General features: G+C 38.8%; 1 protein-coding gene across 6 annotated transcripts in view; it reads left to right on the forward strand.

Annotated features, from left to right (window-relative positions):
- Nucleotides 1-20,536, forward strand: part of LOC127803182 (DNA repair protein UVH3) — a 47,077-nt gene continuing 26,541 nt past the window's right edge. Inside the window, exons 1-17 of one of the 6 annotated variants that reach the window (XM_052339244.1) lie at nt 5-193; nt 5,897-6,210; nt 6,338-6,588; nt 7,080-7,249; nt 7,335-7,464; nt 8,211-8,288; nt 8,396-8,449; nt 9,835-10,019; nt 10,515-11,802; nt 11,878-12,249; nt 13,448-13,642; nt 14,055-14,140; nt 14,511-14,787; nt 14,894-15,030; nt 15,478-15,562; nt 16,669-17,211; nt 18,060-19,155. In XM_052339244.1, the coding sequence (XP_052195204.1) occupies nt 6,123-6,210; nt 6,338-6,588; nt 7,080-7,249; nt 7,335-7,464; nt 8,211-8,288; nt 8,396-8,449; nt 9,835-10,019; nt 10,515-11,802; nt 11,878-12,249; nt 13,448-13,642; nt 14,055-14,140; nt 14,511-14,787; nt 14,894-15,030; nt 15,478-15,562; nt 16,669-17,211; nt 18,060-18,797 (4,677 nt within the window). In that variant the 5' untranslated portion in view covers nt 5-193; nt 5,897-6,122 and the 3' untranslated portion in view covers nt 18,798-19,155. Of the gene's footprint in view, nt 194-5,845; nt 6,211-6,337; nt 6,589-7,079; nt 7,250-7,334; nt 7,465-8,210; nt 8,289-8,395; nt 8,450-9,834; nt 10,020-10,514; nt 12,250-13,447; nt 13,643-14,054; nt 14,141-14,510; nt 14,788-14,893; nt 15,031-15,477; nt 15,563-16,668; nt 17,212-18,059; nt 19,156-20,536 lie in introns of those variants that run through there. The other 5 variants (XM_052339242.1, XM_052339246.1, XM_052339245.1 and 2 more) reach the window with 5 other exon arrangements.

Below are 20,536 nucleotides of genomic sequence, written 5' to 3' on the forward strand. Positions count from 1 at the left end.
GAAGAGAAGAGAAGAGAAATAAGAAAGAATAGAAAGAGAGAAAGGAAGAGAAAAATAATAAAAAGTTTTTGAAAAATTTTAGAAATTTATTTAGAGTTTGAGGAACGTGTTGGGGTAGGTGGCAGAATTTAGCAGGTTGGTATCAAAGTCGAGGTTGAGCTCGAATTTTGAGACATTTTGAATTTCATTTCAGGTGAGTGGTTCTTCTCCAAAACTTGATTTGTTGTGAGCGTTTTACCGAAAAACTTGCTTTAAACTTGTGAGTGTTCTATCTGAAAATTTGGTTTTAAGTTGTGAGTTGTTCACTATCAAAATTTATTTAATTGTGGGTGTTTTTACCCTAAAAACTTGGTGTTTGTCCTAATTAAAAGTGTTATAATTTCATACAAAATGATTTTGTTGCATGCAAACGGTAACTGGTGATGGTTGGTTTTACAAGGAAGGGTTTGTTCCTAAATGTTTTGAATTTGTGCATTGCATTTTATAAAACTGTTGTTTATATGATGCTTTGAATTGTGAAATATGGTATTGTCTTGTGTTTTGTCGTTCATATGGAATGTCAGCCTAGGATGTTATCTGGATAGTGTAGCCATAATTCTCCAAGGGCGTGACGGAATAATAGGGGTATCTGATGCTGGTGTGCATGTCAGGATAACCGCCTTGGTTTCCGTGCCAGACCGTTTGGTCAGGGAAGTTGCACTAGGATGACTAGGTGGTCCATGTGAAATTTTGGAGTTGGGATTGTGTAGTGGTTCCTGGATGCTTGGAGTGGGAACGTAATCTCCGACGTAAATGTGGTGAGCCGGGTTCCTGCGTTGATGTGACCCTCCTAGGCCGGGAGTTGGTAACGATTGTTCCCGAGATGTTGGAGAGATGCGTTGATTTGCCCCTCTTAAGCTAGAATCACATCGTGTCGATGTGTCGGTATGGTGCCATAGCTTTTAGAGAGATTGCTCTTTTCCCGTGGTAGGGCTAAGTGCTGTGGGATTCTCTTGGGCTAGGGCTTACCGGGATTTGTTGGTTTATTTCATGTCTTGCATACATTCATGAAAACGTGTTTTTAAACTCTCACTTAGATTATTCATCATCTAATATGGACTATGTCCCTGGAATATTCAAACGTTCCAAGTGAAGGCAGCGGTGCGAAGGGAAAGGGAATTGCCGAGGAGTGACGGCGATTAGTGGATAGTTTACTTTATGTCGTTTTCAATTATGTTGTTAATTTTGATGACCTCATGTAAACGTTGGTTCGACTTTATGTTATAAATAAAGTGGGTTTGATTATGAATTATTGAGGTTTCGATTTAGCTTCCGCATTTGAGACGATGTACCTGTCTTAGTTTATTGATGGTTCATAGTTGATATACTAAGAAGGTGTAACGGGATCTTCAAGGGACGGTTTTGTGTTGAGTTTCTGTTAATTAGGAAAAAAAAAAGATATCCCTGAAATCTTACGTTACGTAACGCCCACCCGGGAATTGGGGTGTTACAAAAGGCATAGCACCCAACTCAAGCGAAGGATTTGGGTGAGTCTGCGGGCATATGCATCAGATGTTCTGGTGATCCCGGGCCAACTCGTGGTCATAGGCACCAGATTGCAACTGGGTGACTCAACTCCGATAAGCGAGATCATGGCATAACTGTCTTAGGGTTGTTGTCTCTTCATGCCTTCCTTGGGCCAGTCTACCTTAGGGGATCTGGGTTTGGCCAGTGGTCCGGCACAGAATTCCTACCAAGCATCCAAGTTTGCAGGGAGATCTAAGCGCCAGATCAACCAAGGAGTTGGGTCTAGCCAAAAAGGCATAACACTGAACTCAAACGAAAGATTCAGATGAGTTTGCGGGCATAGGCATCGGATCCTCTGGTGATCCCGAGCCAGCTTGTGGTCATCAGCACCAGATTGCCACTAGGCGACTTGACCTTCGGGAGCAGCTTTATGTTAGAGCTATCAGGTGATCACTTCACTTCTTTTCCGCCTTCTTAGAGACAGTCTTTCTCGGGGAATCTGGGTTTGGCCAGTAGTCTGACGCGGGATTCCTACCAGACATCCAAATTTGCCGGGAGACCTAGGCGCCAGATCGACTAAGGAGTTGGGTCTAACAAAAAAAGCATAGCACCTAACTTAAGCGAGGGATTTGGGTGAGTCTGAGGGCATAGGCATCGGATGTTCTGGTGATACCGGGCCAACTCATGGTCATCGACACTAGATTACCCCTAGGCGACTTGACCTTCAGAAGCAAGCTGTACTCGAGTAGTCGTACCTGCATGACACATACAAATAATTTGGGCTCATGGAGATTTTACGTGATTCGGCTTATAGTTTTACCTACTCCACGGGAATACATGGGATATATTCTTTTATTTATTGGGGGATGTTATTACAATGGAAAGTTAAAGACAATCCCGGCCTCCAGCCGGGTCGAGTAATGTTTTCAGTGACAGGCTCGACTTTGTGTTTCGCGCTTCATCCCCTTCTCTAGGGTTAAAGTTGGGAAGTACTTCTCGAGGTGCACGATGTTCCAAGCTTTTCCTATCGCCTCGCCTTGTAGTGTAAGTAGTGCACACATGTTGGGGCCTAACATCTTCTGAATTTTGTAAGGTCCTTCGTACTTTGGGCTAGGTTTTCCTTCCTCTTCTATTATCTTTCCTTGTGTCCAAAATTTCCATCCATTTGGATGATAAACTGTTCTTTCCGGTAGAACAAATCAGTCACAGAATTTGGCTCGGAGAAGGCTAAGATCTTTTAAGAAGGGCATATGTAGTTCCGTTTAGCAGGGCTAATGCCGTCAATCCAACTGTGAGATCCCTTACTTCCTGCGTCATGACCTCGAACTGTTCGATGTATTGCGTCATGAGCTTACTTTTACCGTAAGCTCATTAGATATATTGCACTATTCTTCTTCGGAAGATAGACGGAGAATGCATTTATGAATTCTTTCTTCAACTGTTCAAATGATTGTATATGTTTTGTTGGTAATTCAGTGAACCACTACTAAGCTTGTGTTGCCAGGGAGAGTGGGAAAGCTCTGCATCTAGTGACCTCATTCCATTCATGTAACACGACCATTGCCATAAAATGTTATAAGTGTTTCTCGGGGTCCTCCCTTCCTGAGTATACCGAAAACTGTGGCAGTTCGAACCCTAGTTACACTAGTTGTCTCTGGAGTTCCTCTGATAGAGGGAACCCTTTTGGGGGAGTTACCTTTGGCACCATCATTACTTGCTTCTGCTCTAGCACCTCTTCTATGAGGCGTTTGATGTTAGACATGCTGAGTGTTTATTGTTTTGCTTCATTTTGGCAAAGAGATAGGTCATAAGGGACTCCCAAGTAGGTGTTTTATGCTGTCTCTCTATACGTGGGAGCTTTTCTTACCCTCCTGCTATTTTTCCTTCTCGAGTCTGTTACTTCCGGGACTTGACTATTCAGCCCTGGAGTTCTGATTCTGATCCCCTGCCAAAGGGCCCTTTAAGGGTTGCCTTGGGATCTCCGATGTTCTACCCTCGTATCGATTTGTCCCATGTGGGGAATGTGAATGTCCGGCATTAGTTCACGTAACAAAGCAGTGACTTCCTGTAATCTTCTCATATTCTCCTTATTATTCATCCTAAGTTTATTGTTTTGTTGTTTTAGCTCCTCAAAATTCTTTTGCAATAGTTCATAATTTGAGAGTAAGACCGTGGGTGGAGCTATTCTTGAAGTTCCCACGAGGTTTTTATTTGGAACCGAAGACTGTCTAGATGAGTGTTGTTCCTGATTAGCGGGCGCTGCATGTGGGACTTGTTCCTCTCGCCCTATCGCGTATCTCCTCAATCCAACTACGTGTGCTTCTCCTTGCTCTGAACGTTCCATGCCCCCTACTTTGGTGGTATGGTTGCATTCGAGTATAAGAAAGTTTTCAGAACGCACTTCGTTGTTAGGGTGATCTACTGAAAATTCTAGTACTGTAGAATGCACCTGGTGGGGGCTTTTCATGGCTCTCGTCCTGGTACGAGCGCTCATTCGGGTGGGGTCAAGCAAGTTTGCCCAACTCACTGATCTTGTCCCTCTCGGCATCTTGTGCTAAAATTGGCTTTTTGTTGCGTTTCCCACAGACAACGCCAAATTATTATTGCCAAAATACAACAATTAAAATTTGTTATATGGGGTCCACTCAAGCTTGTTGTCTGGTGAGGTTCGGTTGCGATAAGAGAAGTTATCTCAAGGGAGTTCGCCACAAGAATTTTGCCATTAGCTCTCGCCACAAGGTTTTTTCACAAGGCTTCTCCACTAACTCTTTCGTTGCAAGGTTCGTCACTAGCTCTCGCCACAAGGTTTTGCCACAAGATTTCACCACTGGTTCTTTCGCCACAAGGCTTCGGTACTAGCTCTTCCGCTACAAGGCTTTACCACTAGTTCTCGCCACAAGGTTCTGCCTTCGTTGCTAGGTCTCGCCGCAAGGCTTTGCCTTCGCCACAAGGTTCGCCGCAAGGTTTGGCCTTCACCACTAGGTTTCTCGCAAGGATTTGGCCCTGTTGATGCTCAAAAAAATAGGTTAGAAGACTCGCGAAAATCTTCCCCTGCGAAGACCCTCCGATGCCAAAGTCAGTCTCGAATCCCAATGATTATTCACGAAAACAGTAAATGTGCATTCAAAGTGTCTAGATTTTATCAAAATTGAAAGTCCCCATTAATGTCCTGTAGTTGGGTATTTATAGGGCACGATTCTCAAGGGTGGCCGATGTCAACACGTGCCAGTTATCGAATGAGGACAATTTCAACGAAGAAGGGGGATCACCATGAATCTACAGCGAGGCAGCTCGCGGCAAGGTGCCGCGGGGCTGGCTCTCGCGGCCAGCCTGCAAGTGGCCGAGAGATTGAGCCTTGCGGCTAGCCATCGTGTGATCGAAAGTCTCCTCACAGTTTGCGACAAACAGCCATGAGGCGTAGAAGCTCGCGGCATGCATCCACGAGGTTTGCGGCAAACAACCGCGAGAAAGCTCGTGGCAAGCAGTAGCGAAGCAACTCGCAACTAGCAGCTGCGAGACTACCTCTCGTAACAGCTATGTTGGCCTCACGACTAGCCCATGCCGCGAGGTTGGTCCTTATGGCAAGCTACCACGAGGTTGACAGCAGCTGGTGGCAATTCTTTTGCCGCCAGCCTCTTCATTTTGCTCTCATTTTGTAATAATTTTTTTATTTTTTTTCCTTATTTTTTCATAACACAACATATATTATAAATTTCAATTGTTATATTTTGATAACAACAATCTTATTATTATTATATATATATTCATAATAATAAGAGTTTAGGAAAAGACGAGACAACTAAAAAATATCATATATATTATACAATTATGAAAACCTAATAGAATATTAAATGTATACACATGTATTCTTGTGAAATGAATAATAATTGACTAATAAACTTATATATAAATAATAAATAAGCTTCTCTATGAATATAATCAAGTTGAGCAGACATATGTATTCAAGTTTAACTCATTTACTAAATAATATTGAAAATTTTAGTCAAATTCATTCAATTAATACAAATATAAATGAGTTAAAACTAAATTTTCTCACAAATTGTTTAATAAGTGTATTAGTTCATTTACACTCTTATTAAGGTATTGGTTATTACTATAATACTCCTATAAAAATTGAAAATAAACTTATATATAAAAGTATTGAAATTTATCTTAACAAATCGAGTATCTCTTAAATTTTAAAATTACTCAAGACACATTTTTAAAGGATCAAAGTTTAAGAAATGTCAAAACTAATTTAGAAATATCTAAACTTTAAAATTAATGAAGGAATTTTAAAATTTATAAAATGTGTGAGTCAAATAATTAAAATTGAAAATGTATATTTAATTTACCTTTAAATTATTTTTTAAAGTGGAATTATTTACAGACAGGCGCTAAAAGCGAAATAACTAAATAGAAAGGGGCGAAGAGTAAAAAAAAAAAAAAAAAACAAAAGTCTACAACACGATGGCGGCGTGCGTGCGTGAGCCAATGCAGCATTAGAGGCGTACTACGACGTCGTTTCCTGCCCGGATCCAATATATACGTGTCATCCCGAAGCAGGTTGGCGGCAAGAATAACCGTCTGGTAGCAGTGGCGTCGTCAGGAAGAAAATGGGTGTCCACGGCCTCTGGGAACTGCTCGCCCCCGTCGGCCGCCGCGTCTCCGTCGAGACCGTCTCCGGGAAAAAGCTGGCAATCGGTGCGATTTATGCTCAAACCCTAACCCTAATTCCAAACCCTAATTATTGCAATGTCGTCATTACAGCGCACGACTGTGATCGGGTATTTTATAACATATGTACGTGCACCTTAAAATTGTGTTGCAGATGCTAGTATATGGATGATACAGTTCATGAAGGCGATGCGAGACGACAAAGGCGAGATGGTGAGGAATGCTCATCTATTGGGCTTCTTTCGCCGAATCTGCAAGCTACTATTCCTCCGTACGAAGCCCGTCTTCGTCTTCGACGGTGGCACGCCTGCTCTGAAGCGCCGGACTGTCATCGCCCGTCGCAGACAGCGTGAAAATGCCCAGGCCAAGATCCGCAAAACCGCCGAGAAATTGCTCCTCAACCACGTGAGCTTCAGTGTTCTACTACTGTTATTCAATTGTATTCTTTGCACTATTTAAGTTAAATTTTTTCTTGAAATATACATTGTTCTGATGAACTCGTGCTTAATCAAAGTAGTTGGAACTTTTTTTTATGAGGTTTAGCAGGACAGGAAAACATACTGATCCCTTGACTCATAAAGGTCATGATCGATTCTCTTGTTGATAATATTAATAACTATAGTTTTGAGGAGATGATTTCTGGTTCTCTTGCATCTAGAACAGAGGGCTTTGCTAAATTGTTTATTTGTGGCATATTTTAGGTGGCCATACTCGATTGTTATTCGAAAGAATATGTAAATGTATGATCAACATTAATAGATTTCTGTTTCTTATATCGGTATTTCCAAGTCTGGTAAAAGTTCACTCTTTGGTTAAAAGGAAATTTGAGGAGTACATTATTTAAACCTCTTTACTTGTGGATTTCATACTTGTTCCGTGCTTGTTCTTATTAATAGCTCAAGGCCATGAGATTGAAGGAAGTGTCAAAAGATCTTGAAAGCCAGAGACAGAAGCATGATTCCAAGGGTAAAAATGTTATGACAAATCAAATGGAAATGGAAGGTGACAATATGGGGGGAAATAATATTGCGCCATTTAGTTGCAACCAGGAAGCACTAGATGAGATGTAAGCTTCGGACCTGATTCTAAAACAAATTTACTATTGAATATGGATGAAGGGTTCTAATCATTCTTTCACTGAATTAATTAAGGTTGGCAGCATCACTAGCAGCAGAGGAAGATGGCGATTTTATCGTCAATGCATCAACCTCTGGTGAGGGGATTCATATAGAAGAAAAGGAAGTTGATGAAGATGAAGATGATGATGAAGAGATGGTACTAGTAAGTATCTGTTATGTGATTTGAATCATGTCTTGTTTCCTTGTCATTTATGAATGAAAATGGTTCCTGCATATCATGGTCATTCATGGATCTTTGTACTGGGGCACTTAATCATTTGAGGGGTGGTGAATGTGGAAATGTAAAGGACTTGAACACCATCACTTGGCGGGGGGCATTCAGCTTGGGATAGTTGCAATCCCCTGTTAAAAGAGACTCAGATTTGAGTTTCATCCTGTTGCCCAGATAAATAAAAGGATGCTTGGCTTAATTTCACTTGGTAAGGAAACACACATGGCAATTTTAAACTTACCTAGGGATGTCATCTATATTACTCATGCCAAGTCATCCTTAGAAGTATATTGCATATTTTTTGGTTATTTTGGGATTTTAAGTCAAGGAGCCTACTTATTAAGACACTTTAGTGGCGGCTTGGAAGTACCTGCTCAGTGAGTAATATTTTGTTTAAAGGTTTTAACTTGACTACCTGATTGTTTTCTATTGTTATGCTATTTTTTGCATTTCTAAATTGTCTTTCACCTTTTATTTTCTGAGCTTCTTTCATAGAGGTTTAAAGCTTTCTATGGTTGTTTTTATCTTAATTCCCAGAGTTGTTTCTCTGGAAGGATTTTCCATGGAGATACATTTTTTTTCATTCTTTCCTTTGTTGTCTTACTTTCAATAAGTGTCTTTAGTATCTATATCTGGCATATTTGTTTCAGCTCTTTTCTATATGATTAATTTTGCAGCCAGCAATGAATGGAAAAGTTGATCCTGCTGTTCTAGCTGCTTTGCCTCCATCAATGCAACTTGATCTTCTTGTTCAGGTTAGTGAACTTGCATTATAACTGGGATACTTCTTAGCGACTTCTACTTTTTCCTCAGTGAAAGTATTGCCCTATTCTTGTATATTCATGGATGTCCTGTTTTGTAGATGAGAGAGAAATTGATGGCAGAGAATAGGCAGAAATATCAAAAGGTGAAAAAGGTAGGGTGTTAATCACAATGTCACATTTTTTTAATCTGAAATACATTCTTCACTATTATCTTGGTCAAGTCTCTTTTTGATCTGTCCTATTGTCTATATGTTTCAGGCGTGTTAAAATATGTACGGATATTGATCCCATTAATGTGAAATATGTGCTAGAATGCAAACAAGGGATGAGAAATATAGACTATGATCGCTCATCTATAATTGTTATCTCAAGTTAACTTTTGATGTCTTAGGACTAGATAATATACCAAAAAGTTCTAATATGCTATTGATGTCAGATTAGGTCATCATGAAGTTCCCACTTTTGAGCTGTAGCTTTCTTGCCAATTTGCTTTCTGTTTTGTACTCAGAAAAGGAAAATGATAACTCATAACTGCCGTTGTGATTTACTATGACAAGCTATATCAACTTTTAGGTTTCATGTTGTAGACAAGGAATATACATATTCCTTGTTAGAGAAGGCATCAAAAGTTTGTATCATAAAGGAGGATGTGAAATGAAGTGATAGGAGTGCATTGTAGAAAACTCAGGAACTCCATGATAATGGGGTTCTCTCTGCATGTTTCTTGAAGGTTGTGTGGGACAAGCAGGAAGGTAAAGAAGTTCTGTTGTATTATTCCTGTCTAAGAGACACTACGTTCTCTTTTATAGAGTTTCCGGTTTATCTAGCGCTATGGTGGCATTGTTATTTCTAGTTGCTTATCATGCTGTGTTGATATGTCAGCCCGAGCCTTCATGTTAAAGCACTATTTTAGTCAGCTTTTGCCCTTTATTCCTTGCCACACCCTGGGCCACCAACCCGAGCCAGGACAGGAGCGGAGATGGGGATGCATGGCCCTATCAAACGATGTCACTATCCATAGTTTGCACCAGGGGGGGGGGGAGCCTGGACAGGCTTTCCTGCTATCAAATTCCTTAGTATTTTCACTTGCATTGCATGAAACTAGTTTCCTAATATCTTATACTTGCCAAACAGAAAAATAAATAAATTACATGTTTTTTTACCATCTGGAGCAGTATCCACATGGTCTTGGTGATGTAGATATTTATTCTTACCTCCTTCAAGTCAAACTAGGAATTCAAGTGAACTCTTGCATTATGTGGAAAGAGCTATTTAAGAAAGTTTGTCTTAACTTTAGAAATTCATTTCTTGGTGGTGGTTGCAATTGTTTATGTGCTTTTATTTATACAACAATCAAAAGCTTTAATCCCACTTGGTGGAATGTGCTTTTGGCAGCTAGATGAATCTTTTACTGCACAATAAAGGTGCATGCATTTGGTCTTACTGATTAAAATTGATTTTTTCTTTTTCTTTGAGCTTACAGTACAATCAGTGAATTGTTTTTTTTCCCATTTCTTTTTCCTCTATTTTCATCTAGGTCCCCTCCAAATTTTCAGAATTGCAAATAGAGGCCTATCTAAAAACTGTGGCTTTCCGCCGGGAGATAGATGAAGTGCAGAAATCTGCTTCAGGGAAGGCTGTAGGTGGTGTCCAGACTTCACGGGTAGCCTCTGAGGCCAATAGAGAGTTCATTTTTTCTTCATCTTTCACTGGTGATAAACAGTAAGTGTGTGCTTTTCTCCCTTTTGAGTTGTAGTCTCAATAAGACACATCTCATGCAGAACCAACAACTCAAAGAACAAATTCAAAACAAAAGTTCCACTCAATGGAAGAATATCAAATCAATATAAAAGTTTCCCTCCAAAATGCATTTAAAAGAGTTTATACAGGCTATTAATCCCACCTCAAGAAATCTCTAATTAGGATTGTAATGGAAACATAACAAATAAAACGTTTACTAGAAAACAAATAAAACATGCTGTTTCCCATAATTATGCCTAGAATAATATTTTGCATAATATTTGTTTTGATGCTCTCCAGCACCAACTCAATTATGGTGGGTTATGCTAAGAAGTCTTCTCAACATGGAGCCTATGCATTTCTTGCTGTTGCACAATTGAACATTTATGATGAACTCACTTTGTTCGTTGGCCTATCTTGTTTTGCTTGATGGAATAATAACCTTTTGTTCCTTTGTTATATGGTTAAATTTCTTAGAGTTCTTGCATCTGCTGGAGTAGAGAGGAACTCTGAGAAGCTACATCAGACACCATTCGAACCTCCTCCTTTAGCGTCTCTGGACAGTATTGCGTCAACCAAGTCCATTGATGAAGATCCTGGAAGGGTATTGGATGATATTAAGACATATCTAGATGAGAGAGGATGTCTTCGAGTTAGTAGAATGAGGGCTATGGGAATTCGCATGACTCGAGATCTACAAAGAAATTTGGATTTAATGAAAGAGTCTGAACAGGAAGGAGTGCAAGGAAAACATGACACAGATAATGAGTGTGTCCCTAATAACCATGCTGTCAGTGTCTCAGGAACACTTCCAGAAATCCAGCACAAGGGAACTTCTGTTCAGTTGGATAATAGCAATGGGCAGTCTATATCTAAGATTGCAAATCCAATAGAGATATCCTTCGAGGATGATGGTGGCCATGAACATTTGGATGGTGATGACCCTGTATTTGCTCATTTGGTAGCAGGAGATCCAGTAATGGTCTCTTCAGCTGATGATAGCCCCTTAAAGGAACATTCATGCGATCCTGATTCAGATTGTGATTGGGAGGCTGGAGTTATTGAAGAGAGGGGTGGCACTTCTACACATCACATCAAGGAGAAAACACTATCTCTTCCTGAAGGTGACAGTCCTGGTGAAAGTGAAGTGGAATGGGAGAATGGAGATGGAGAACCTGATCTTAAATTTGCTTTCTCATCTTATTCTGAGGCCAGAAAAACTGCCTCAAAAGGTGTTTTGGAAGAAGAAGCTGATTTCCAGGAAGCTATACGGAGAAGTCTAGAGGATTTTAGTGGAAAAAAGTCTGATGCTGCATCATCTGAAGATGAGAAATTAAAAGAGCCTGGGGAATTGGCTGGCGAGACTACAGGTCTTGGGTCTGTTAGTCATGAAAATAACAAGGCTGGATATAAAATACACCCAGAGAATGTAATGCATACTGATAAATCATGTTATGAAGTTGATACTAAAGTTCAGCACCTGGATAGTGAGACCAAATTGGACATATTAAATACTGATGATTCTGCTAGGGAACTGTTATCACCAAGTGTGGTAGTTAAACCTGATAGCTTGGAAGGACCACTTGATAAAGCAGGTAAAAGGGTCCTGGTTTCCGAGGCTGGTCCTTTTCCAAGAGATGCAAGTGAATGTGAAAATTTACTTGGAGAAATTCGACATGATGAATCAACCATTCCTGTTGAAGAAAAGGGTGGCCACTTGACTGTGGAGCAGCCGATCTCAAATAAATCTAATGCTCCTGACCAGGTACTCTTGAACAAATCTAATGCCGCTGATCAGGTGTCCACCTGTGCCAGTAGTTCTTATGTGGTTAATCTTCAGGTTCCTGATACATTGTTGGGTGAGACACCTCATATCATTTGTTCTGATGTTCAACAAAATGCTGCAGCGGACTGCCATGCAATAGAGAGATCAGAACAGGGAGAATCTTCTGTTAAAGAATCATGTAATAATGGCTCTATCCAAAATTTACCTGCAGAAAAAAATCATGCTGATTTTGCAATGAAGAAAGGGGAGGATATGGAAGAATTTACATCTCAGGATGACAAAGAACAGCCAATTGAAGTTACCAATGCTAGTCTGGAGGAGGAAATGCTAAAATTGAGTAAAGAACGCAGAGATCTAGGAGATGAGCAGAGAAAGCTCGAGCGGAATGCAGAGTCTGTCAGCAGTGAAATGTTTGCAGAATGCCAGGTGCGCATTGAAATTTCATTTTGTGCCAGCAAGAGACACGTGTACGTATCTTTAACAGATTTCACAGTAGTGTGTGAAATTATTCCTTATATTGGGAATACATAGATGTTCTCTTACGTCTTGAAGATTATGAGCCTCTGTCATGTAGCTTGACCCTTTTTATCTAAAAGTTTCATTTTTACACTTTCAAGATAAATTTCTATGCACCAGCATGACTTTAGTTTTGAGTTGCAACTCCAGTTGACATTTTCCTACTTACAAAGATATATGGCCACGATGATTCTTTTTACAGTTATCAACAAAGCCTTTCACTCTGATGTATATTAAGAGAATCCTATTAGGGGCCTGCCTTCACTACCTCACACCATTGTCCAAGTGGCGAATATTTTATTTTTATAGTGGCATGGAGCTTAACAACGTGCTACAGTTGAGGTTAGAGAACAGTACTTTCTGAATGCTAAGCAAATGATTCTTTTTTATAACTATATGAGGTGAGGTTTACACGGCCAACTAATACTGTTCCTAGCAATGTGAGTTGGCTAAAATGGTTTTTGAAATATCCTTGAATTTTTGAATAATTTGAATATATGGTTTTCTGAATTGTTAACTACCATTTCATCTAAAAGTAACTAATGAAATCTTGGGTCAACGGTGAGGTTTGAACAAAGGATTTTTGTTTGCTTTGATATATCATGTTAAATTTTTAACTATCATCTTATCTAAAAACTTAAGCCGGTAGATCAAGGGTTAACTTTATCCTTTTATATTATTATTTTATTCTAGACAAGATTTCATGAAAGTTCAACTATTTATGGCCCATTAGTTGTGATGGCTTGATAGACTAACAAATTTTAGATTGCAATGCATTAATGGTCTCTTGGCCTAGTGGCAAAATAGGGGATTACTTGGGCTGCTTGTAGACTAGATAGATGGTCATGATTTCTTTAGTTTTTAAGTCGTTATGGTTTCTGGAGTTGTTTTTTTGGACACTTCTTTGTTGGGGTTGGGGGTGGTAATACTTGGTTGGGCACTTGTCAAGCGGTCTTCCACTTCTTTTTTGTTTTCTGTTTTTTGATGGAAGTCTTGCCTCTTCAAAGCCTCATTTTGTTATTGAATTTGTGTGTCTCTGTGCACGCCCGTGCAAGAGAAAATAAAGAATCGTCTGAGCTTAATTATCTTAATCTGATATGAATTTCAGGAGCTTCTCCAAATGTTTGGCTTGCCATATATTATTGCACCGATGGAGGCTGAAGCACAGTGTGCATACCTGGAACTTGCAAACCTTGTAGATGGTGTGGTTACCGATGATTCTGATGTGTTCTTGTTTGGGGCACGAAGTATTTATAAAAATATGTTTGATGACCGGAAATATGTTGAGACCTACCTCATGAAGGTTTGTCCTTACACTGTCACAAGTATATACCTTTGTAATCTGTTTGTTTATTGTTTTGCTGAGAGAATGTTATCATGCTACAAGTTTATTTTTCAAGGCTCTGCTGGACTGCAGGATAGGTTTTTTTTTTTTTTTTTAAATTTAATTGGAGCACCTTGTGGGATTAAGGCTTGTGATTCTTGTAGTTTTCATTTGATTGGAGCTGTTGGATCATGCACTTACAATGATTCATCAGCAAAAAGTGGGTCCATTTGATATATTTTTCTTGTTCTGTAGTTGTTAGCGTTGATTTCTTCATCTTAAGTTTCAATCTGGTTTGATGTTTTTGAGAAATTATATGTACTCTCCTGGATTTGGCTAAGTGGCATGCATTCTTAGCCACTTGTTAAATAGGTGTTCATGTCATTCTCAGGACATAGAAAATGAGCTTGGCCTAACCCGTGAGAAATTGATCCGTATGGCACTGCTTCTTGGGAGTGATTATACTGAAGGTGTAAGGTACACAACAATATTGTTCTCTTCCTTATCTCATTTTGCACAATTACTTCTAAACTGCCCTCTATCAGGCAGTTACAAACTTGTGCTGTTGGCCAAGTCATTTGTGGTTTGCTATATGTTATATATTTATTAGATATGATCCATTGCAGTAGTGTGTTGGATTTCATAAACTTTTTGGGATGATGACCTGTCATGTGGTATCATTTCTAACTGTAGTACAACGTTTTGGCAGCTATATAATATTTATTTTGGCCTTCTAAAGTTACGACTTTACCATTTTTTCTCTAGATTTTAAGTCTAGACCTACTCAAAAGCACTGGATTTACATGATAGGTCTCATCTTTTGGTGTTATCTATGTTTATGATGCAGTGGGATTGGCATTGTGAATGCTATTGAAGTTGTGAACGCATTTCCTGAGGAAGATGGCCTTCGTAAGTTTCGAGAATGGATTGAATCACCTGATCCAACCATACTAGGGAAGTTTGATGTGCAAACCAGATCTACTTTAAATAAAGGAGCATCAACAGTTAGCAATGATATGACTTGTTCAGATGGCAACAAGGATGGACTCACTGCAAATGACAGAATTGTTCCACAATCCATGGATTACAATCATAAGATGAAGCAGATCTTCATGGATAAGCATGTACCATCATCCTTCAAGCTGTTTATTCTTTTATTTCCTTTTCTAGTTGTACTCTGTCTTGGAAGGATCATTTCTACATTGAATATCATTGGTTTTTTTTTAACAGAGAAATGTGAGCAAAAATTGGGACATACCCTCTTCTTTTCCCAACAATGCAGTAATTTTTGAATATGCTTCTCCACAAGTGGACAAGTCAACAGAGCCATTCTCATGGGGAAAGCCAGATCCTTTTCTTCTTCGCAAGTGAGTCTTTGTGATTATACAGCATCCAGTTGTTTTCCTGTTGTTTTAGAATTTTGGCATTTGCTGAGCAAATGATGTGAAGAAATCAAGATTATTTTCAAGTTTCACATTCTGATTCTGGCTCTAGGCAGTTTGACAGATCAATACTAAAATCTGTTTTGCTCGATTGTTTAAATATGAGGCAATTTTGTTTGGTTTTTTCGAAAACTCAAAATTTGCACATGTTGAAGTTTTCTTTACCTCTTCAAAAATAAATAAATAAGATTTGTTTGGTGAGTAATGACACCAAAATATCAGAGAAAAAAACATAGATTGGTCCAGATTGCATGGTGTGTGCTTTATCTCTACTTAGTCTATTTATTTGGTTAAAAAGTGAAGAAAGTGTTGCCTATTGCATGTCAGATGAAATGATGCAAATGCTGGATTTGATGAAGTTTCTCTCCACAGGTTGTGTTGGGAAAAATTTGGGTGGAGTACGCAAAAGGCTGATGAGTTGATCCTACCTGTTCTGAAGGAGTACAACAAACACGAGGTTAGTTCCCACCTGAAAAAGCACATGCATGCACAGATACAGACTGGAAGGCTGTAAGATGCCCCTCTTCTACGCCATATATTGCACAACACAAGTCCTGCACAATGATTCACATATCTGTTTGGCCCCATAAACCTTAATGTCTTTAGCTATTAAAGAACAAGAAAGAATTTGCTTGGAATCTGAGAACTATTAATCTTGTGGTCCACTATCATGACACCCAAAGATGATGTGATTCAAATTGTTTTGAATGTCACCCCTGGTATCTTTATAGGCAGACAAGGTTTCATTCATTTTGATTTTTATCCCTCATAGTTCCTACGTTCCACAGGAGTAAGATGGGCCTTCATCAAAAAGGAAAGAACTGGGTGCTATATTCTTTTTGGCGTGAGATCTAAAATTAATTTGAAGATTTTTATTGAACTTCTCTACCTCTTTTCTTGTTTTACTCTCTTTGATTTTTGTTGAATTGCTCACACATCATAACAAGTCATGTTTCCCTATTGCATAGGTTGGTTTTGCAGTATCAACTATGTCATGGAACACGACCATATGAATTGTCCTCATTCAACGCCGTCTCATAAAACTTTTCCATATGACGATAGTGTTAGAACTTTATCTCATAATTCCCTTGCTAGAGGGTTGCACTAGGAAGGGCATTTGGTTTAAAATTGTCACATCTGTTGTTTTTACATGGATTTGTATTGTCAATGTGACTTTTAGAAGTCAATTGACATTATGAATGTCATGCCACTCCACTGACCCAACTTGCTTAGAATGAGGTGCAGTTGGTGATGTTCACATATTCATAACAACAACAAAGGGCTAATGAAGTCCAAAACCACTTGCTGTAATTGAATGGTTCACTTGGCTGGAACATAAGTTATATATAAGTATGCAGCTGATGGGGGCCTGGTCTTTTTTATTATTATTCTATTCAAAAATCATATAGTGTGGTTCATGAATTTTTAGTTTATCTTCTAGCATGTGCTACTTTCTTTTACTCACTGGCTTTGTCCTGTTTCTTTTCTTTGTTTATTTTTGTTATCAAAATGAGCAAGTTGATGGTGATATTATGATTTGTTTCATGGGCTTGATTGATGAAGACTCAACTGCGGTTGGAAGCATTTTACACTTTCAATGAGAGATTTGCAAAAATTCGTAGTAAGAGGATTAAAAAGGCTGTTAGTGGAATTGCTGGGAACATTTCCATAGAGTTGACAGATGATGTCGTGGAAGATGTTTCGAAGACTACAAAGAAAAGAAGAGTAAGCCCCCGAGAACATGTGGAGGACAAGTCAGAGAAACCTTTTAGTGGACAGGAGGATTGTGTCTCTAAAGGTCAGAGCAACCCACAGAGATCAACTATGAAGCGGTCAAGGAGGAGGAAGCATGAAGAACTTGTACCATCTGAAGAAACAGCCACACATATGCGAATGCAGGCAGAAGGCGTTCAAAATACAAGACAAGGGATGAGTGCAAGGGGACAAAGACGGGGACGGGAGACAGGCCAAGCCTTGGGAAGCAGTAGGAGGAAAAAGAACCCTGGTCATTCATATCATGAGAGCATTTCTAATGATGGAAGCGATAGTGATTACGAACAGGAAGTGCAAGTTGAAAAGTTAGAAGGAACCCAAGGAGTACGGAAGGTATGCATTACTGTTCTCCATCCCTTCATTTTGTACCTTAATTATGAGGGAGATTTAACTGGTTTTTATATGATATATAATAAAGTAATTGAGAGGGTTGTTCTATGTTGCATTCAGTTAAGTGCATATAAATAAATGAATGGGTAAAGTCTTCTATGAGTTTTAATTCATAAACCAGGCTCTGCATTTCGGGTTCGTAAAATTTTCTTCATTTATGGATGAAATGGATTATGGAAGGCATTTGTAGCAAAATTGAGAGAGGAAGACCAAGAAAAACTTGGGAAAACTTTTTGATATAATATATGATACAATGACCTCATAGAGGATACAGCCATAGATAGAGATGCATGATGGTCTAGAATTTATGTAGCCTACCTCACCTAGTGAGATTAACGCTGGGGATGATTGTTGATATGGACAGCAATTGATTTTTGTTTTGATTAGGCTATAGTATCTGTTTACCAAAAGTTGGAAAAACTTGTCTCACTAGGCCTGCAATTGATTTGAGTTGGTGTCTTTCCAGTTCCAGTGGGCCTTCGATTAATTTTTATGTCTGTCTGAATTAACCTTCTGGGCTGAGGGCAATTCTGCACTGAGCTGATGTCTTACTGGAAGACGTTTTTCGTAGACTGTGATCAATTAACTATATGGGGAGGATGAGCTTTCCCTGCAATTGCTCTGGGGATTTTTTGTTGGGATTATTACGCACAGTGACGTGGCCTCATGAGATTGAACTTTAGTCCCTGCTTTGTGCTCGGTCATTGCCTTCATCATCTTCTTGTATTACATTTTTATTTCTTTTTTCCGTTCATTTGATTGCTAACCTACTCTCCCGTATAATCTGCCAGTCAACTCGAGCTCGGAAGGCAGTGAAATACACTCTGGAAGTGGAGATTGATGAAGCAGGTAAGGGAGACGAAGACGAAGATAACTGCACTGGTGAAGAGGCAGTGCAACAGGAGCTTTCCGAGGATCATGACTTAACTAGAGATGCTGAAGCCGGTCCTAGTGAGACGGACCAGGACAAAGTTGATGATCCTTCATGTTTGGACCACTCGAGTTGGGACTACCTTCAAACGGGAGGTGGTGGATTCTGCATAGATGGAGCTGAAATAGAACTTGAAAGAGGTCAACCAAGTGCTGGTCAGAATGGCGATCCTTTGGTCGAGGCAGAATTGTCGAAAGCATATCTTAAAATGGGGGGTGGGTTTTGCGCAGATGAAGACGGAGGAACGGAGGATCCAGATGAACTTCCTTCCAGGCCACCTACAGCTTGCACCAGTGACGATACCAACCCCGCTCATTTTGATAATCACGTGGTAGAAGCTGATCTTGATACCAGTCCAGTTCAGTTAGTTTCTAGCGCTACAAGGGCTTCCGACGAATTTCAGGATAGATTACGAACAGAAGCATTTGATGATGGCAAGCAGGATTCCGATCATTTAGCTCATATGACCAGTGATGATAATTCAAGTTTAGCAAGGTCTCCCCAAGAAAGCATCAGAGCAGATGATTCTTCGACAGCTCCTGCCAACAACTCTCTGCGGGCCATGCCCTACTTGAGAAGAAAGCGAAGGAAGGGTTGAAGAAGGAAGCCTAATGATGGATGATCCTATTTTTGTTGTGTGGGAGGGAGAGGCCTCGGGGTTTTGTCTATTGGATTGGGGATTGTATTGTATATCTATTCTATCCTGGCTTTCCCATTTCCAGCCAAAAGCCATATATATGAATGGATGGTAAATATATTTAAAAGCTGCAGTAAGGTTGTTTACTTCACAATTTGAGGGAAAATGTTCTTGTGCGTGTACTACTAGTGCTAAAGATTTAGGAAAATATTATTAGTACATTATTATATATATCTTAGGCTACACAATGATGTGTCAATATTTAAAATGCCTTCATTCAAGATAGTGAGACGCAATAAAGCGAGGGATATTTATGTCATTTATGTATTTTGTGTAGTTCAAGATATATATAAATGATGTACAAATAACATGATTTAAAGATTTATGAGCTGATTTAAAATGGAATCGGTGGATGGGTGGAGTGTAGCTGATGATACGTGGGCCCAGAAAAATTTGTTGACAACTAATGTTTGATTTTCTTGTAATGTTGTCATATTTAAAATTTTTTGGTGTCAAAGAATTGGATTGAGTTGATGGCATGGTGTTGAGGTGGTTTTTATTAATCTTAATCATAAGTTTAGAGGGGACTCGCATGTTTATCGCAATGAGAGTGAATAAAAAGTTATGATGTGTCACGTGATAGGATCATTTTTTGTATTTTAATCATTTTTTGTATTTTTTTCATGTTAACACAATATCTTTTCTTTCTTTTTGTTATGTCATCAACTTGGACGAGAACTTTGGAGAAAAAAAATTTAGATGTGATTACGTTATAAAAAAAATTAAACATAAGAGATTCATCTATAACAAATTAAAAGTTAGCGGCAAAATTAAAAATAATTACAAAGTTTAGTAGCTGGGAGGGGAGGTCTTTTACCCAAGCAAGGCCATTCTCCAAGAAGAATGAAAGACCGAGACTGCAATTGGTGGATCTAAAAAGGCCAAAGAAGAATTCAGGAGGATTACCCCTCCCTTCGATACAATGGATATTGATAAGTGGCTCCAAAAGGGCGAAGGGTATAAAAGGAATTTCATCTTGACAATTTAAATATCCTTGGTGATTGTGATTTGAAAAATTCTATCACTAACTCACAAAATTACTCTTCAATGCCCACACCCTATCAAATTCTTTCATAGTTTTAAAATACCTATTTTACCCCCACAACTCATAATTCACTCTTTCTTTCGATCATCCATGATCGTCAGTTGCTGGCTTGCATCTCTTTTTCTCTCCTGCATCATATACACACACAAATATATATATATATGCACTCGCACACACACATATATATACACATAGGAGCGGAGCGAAAAAATAGACAGTGAGGGCGAAATATATTATAGAAAAAAGTAATAAATAACATAAATATATTAAAAATTAATATAATTTATTTAATTTCTCCCTGTGACAAAGATTTTCGTAATTAATTTATTCATAAGATATCAAATTATGTGTAAGCGATTCAATAATCAAATATCAAATTATGTATGCTGTGCAATTGTTCCAATAATCAAAATATTATGCATGTGCAATTAATAAACTTATTTATCAATCTTTAACATCACGTTAACAAACTTAGTTTTGAGAAATCTAACATCAATTAACCCAACATCAATTAACAAAATTCAAGTTCACTTAATTAATTTTAAAATTGAAAAAAAATATTTTACAACAAAAATTAGTGAAGTAGGAGCTTATT

Source organism: Diospyros lotus, chromosome 6 (genome assembly GCF_014633365.1).
Source record: "Diospyros lotus cultivar Yz01 chromosome 6, ASM1463336v1, whole genome shotgun sequence".
Taxonomy (NCBI): Eukaryota; Viridiplantae; Streptophyta; class Magnoliopsida; order Ericales; family Ebenaceae; genus Diospyros; species Diospyros lotus.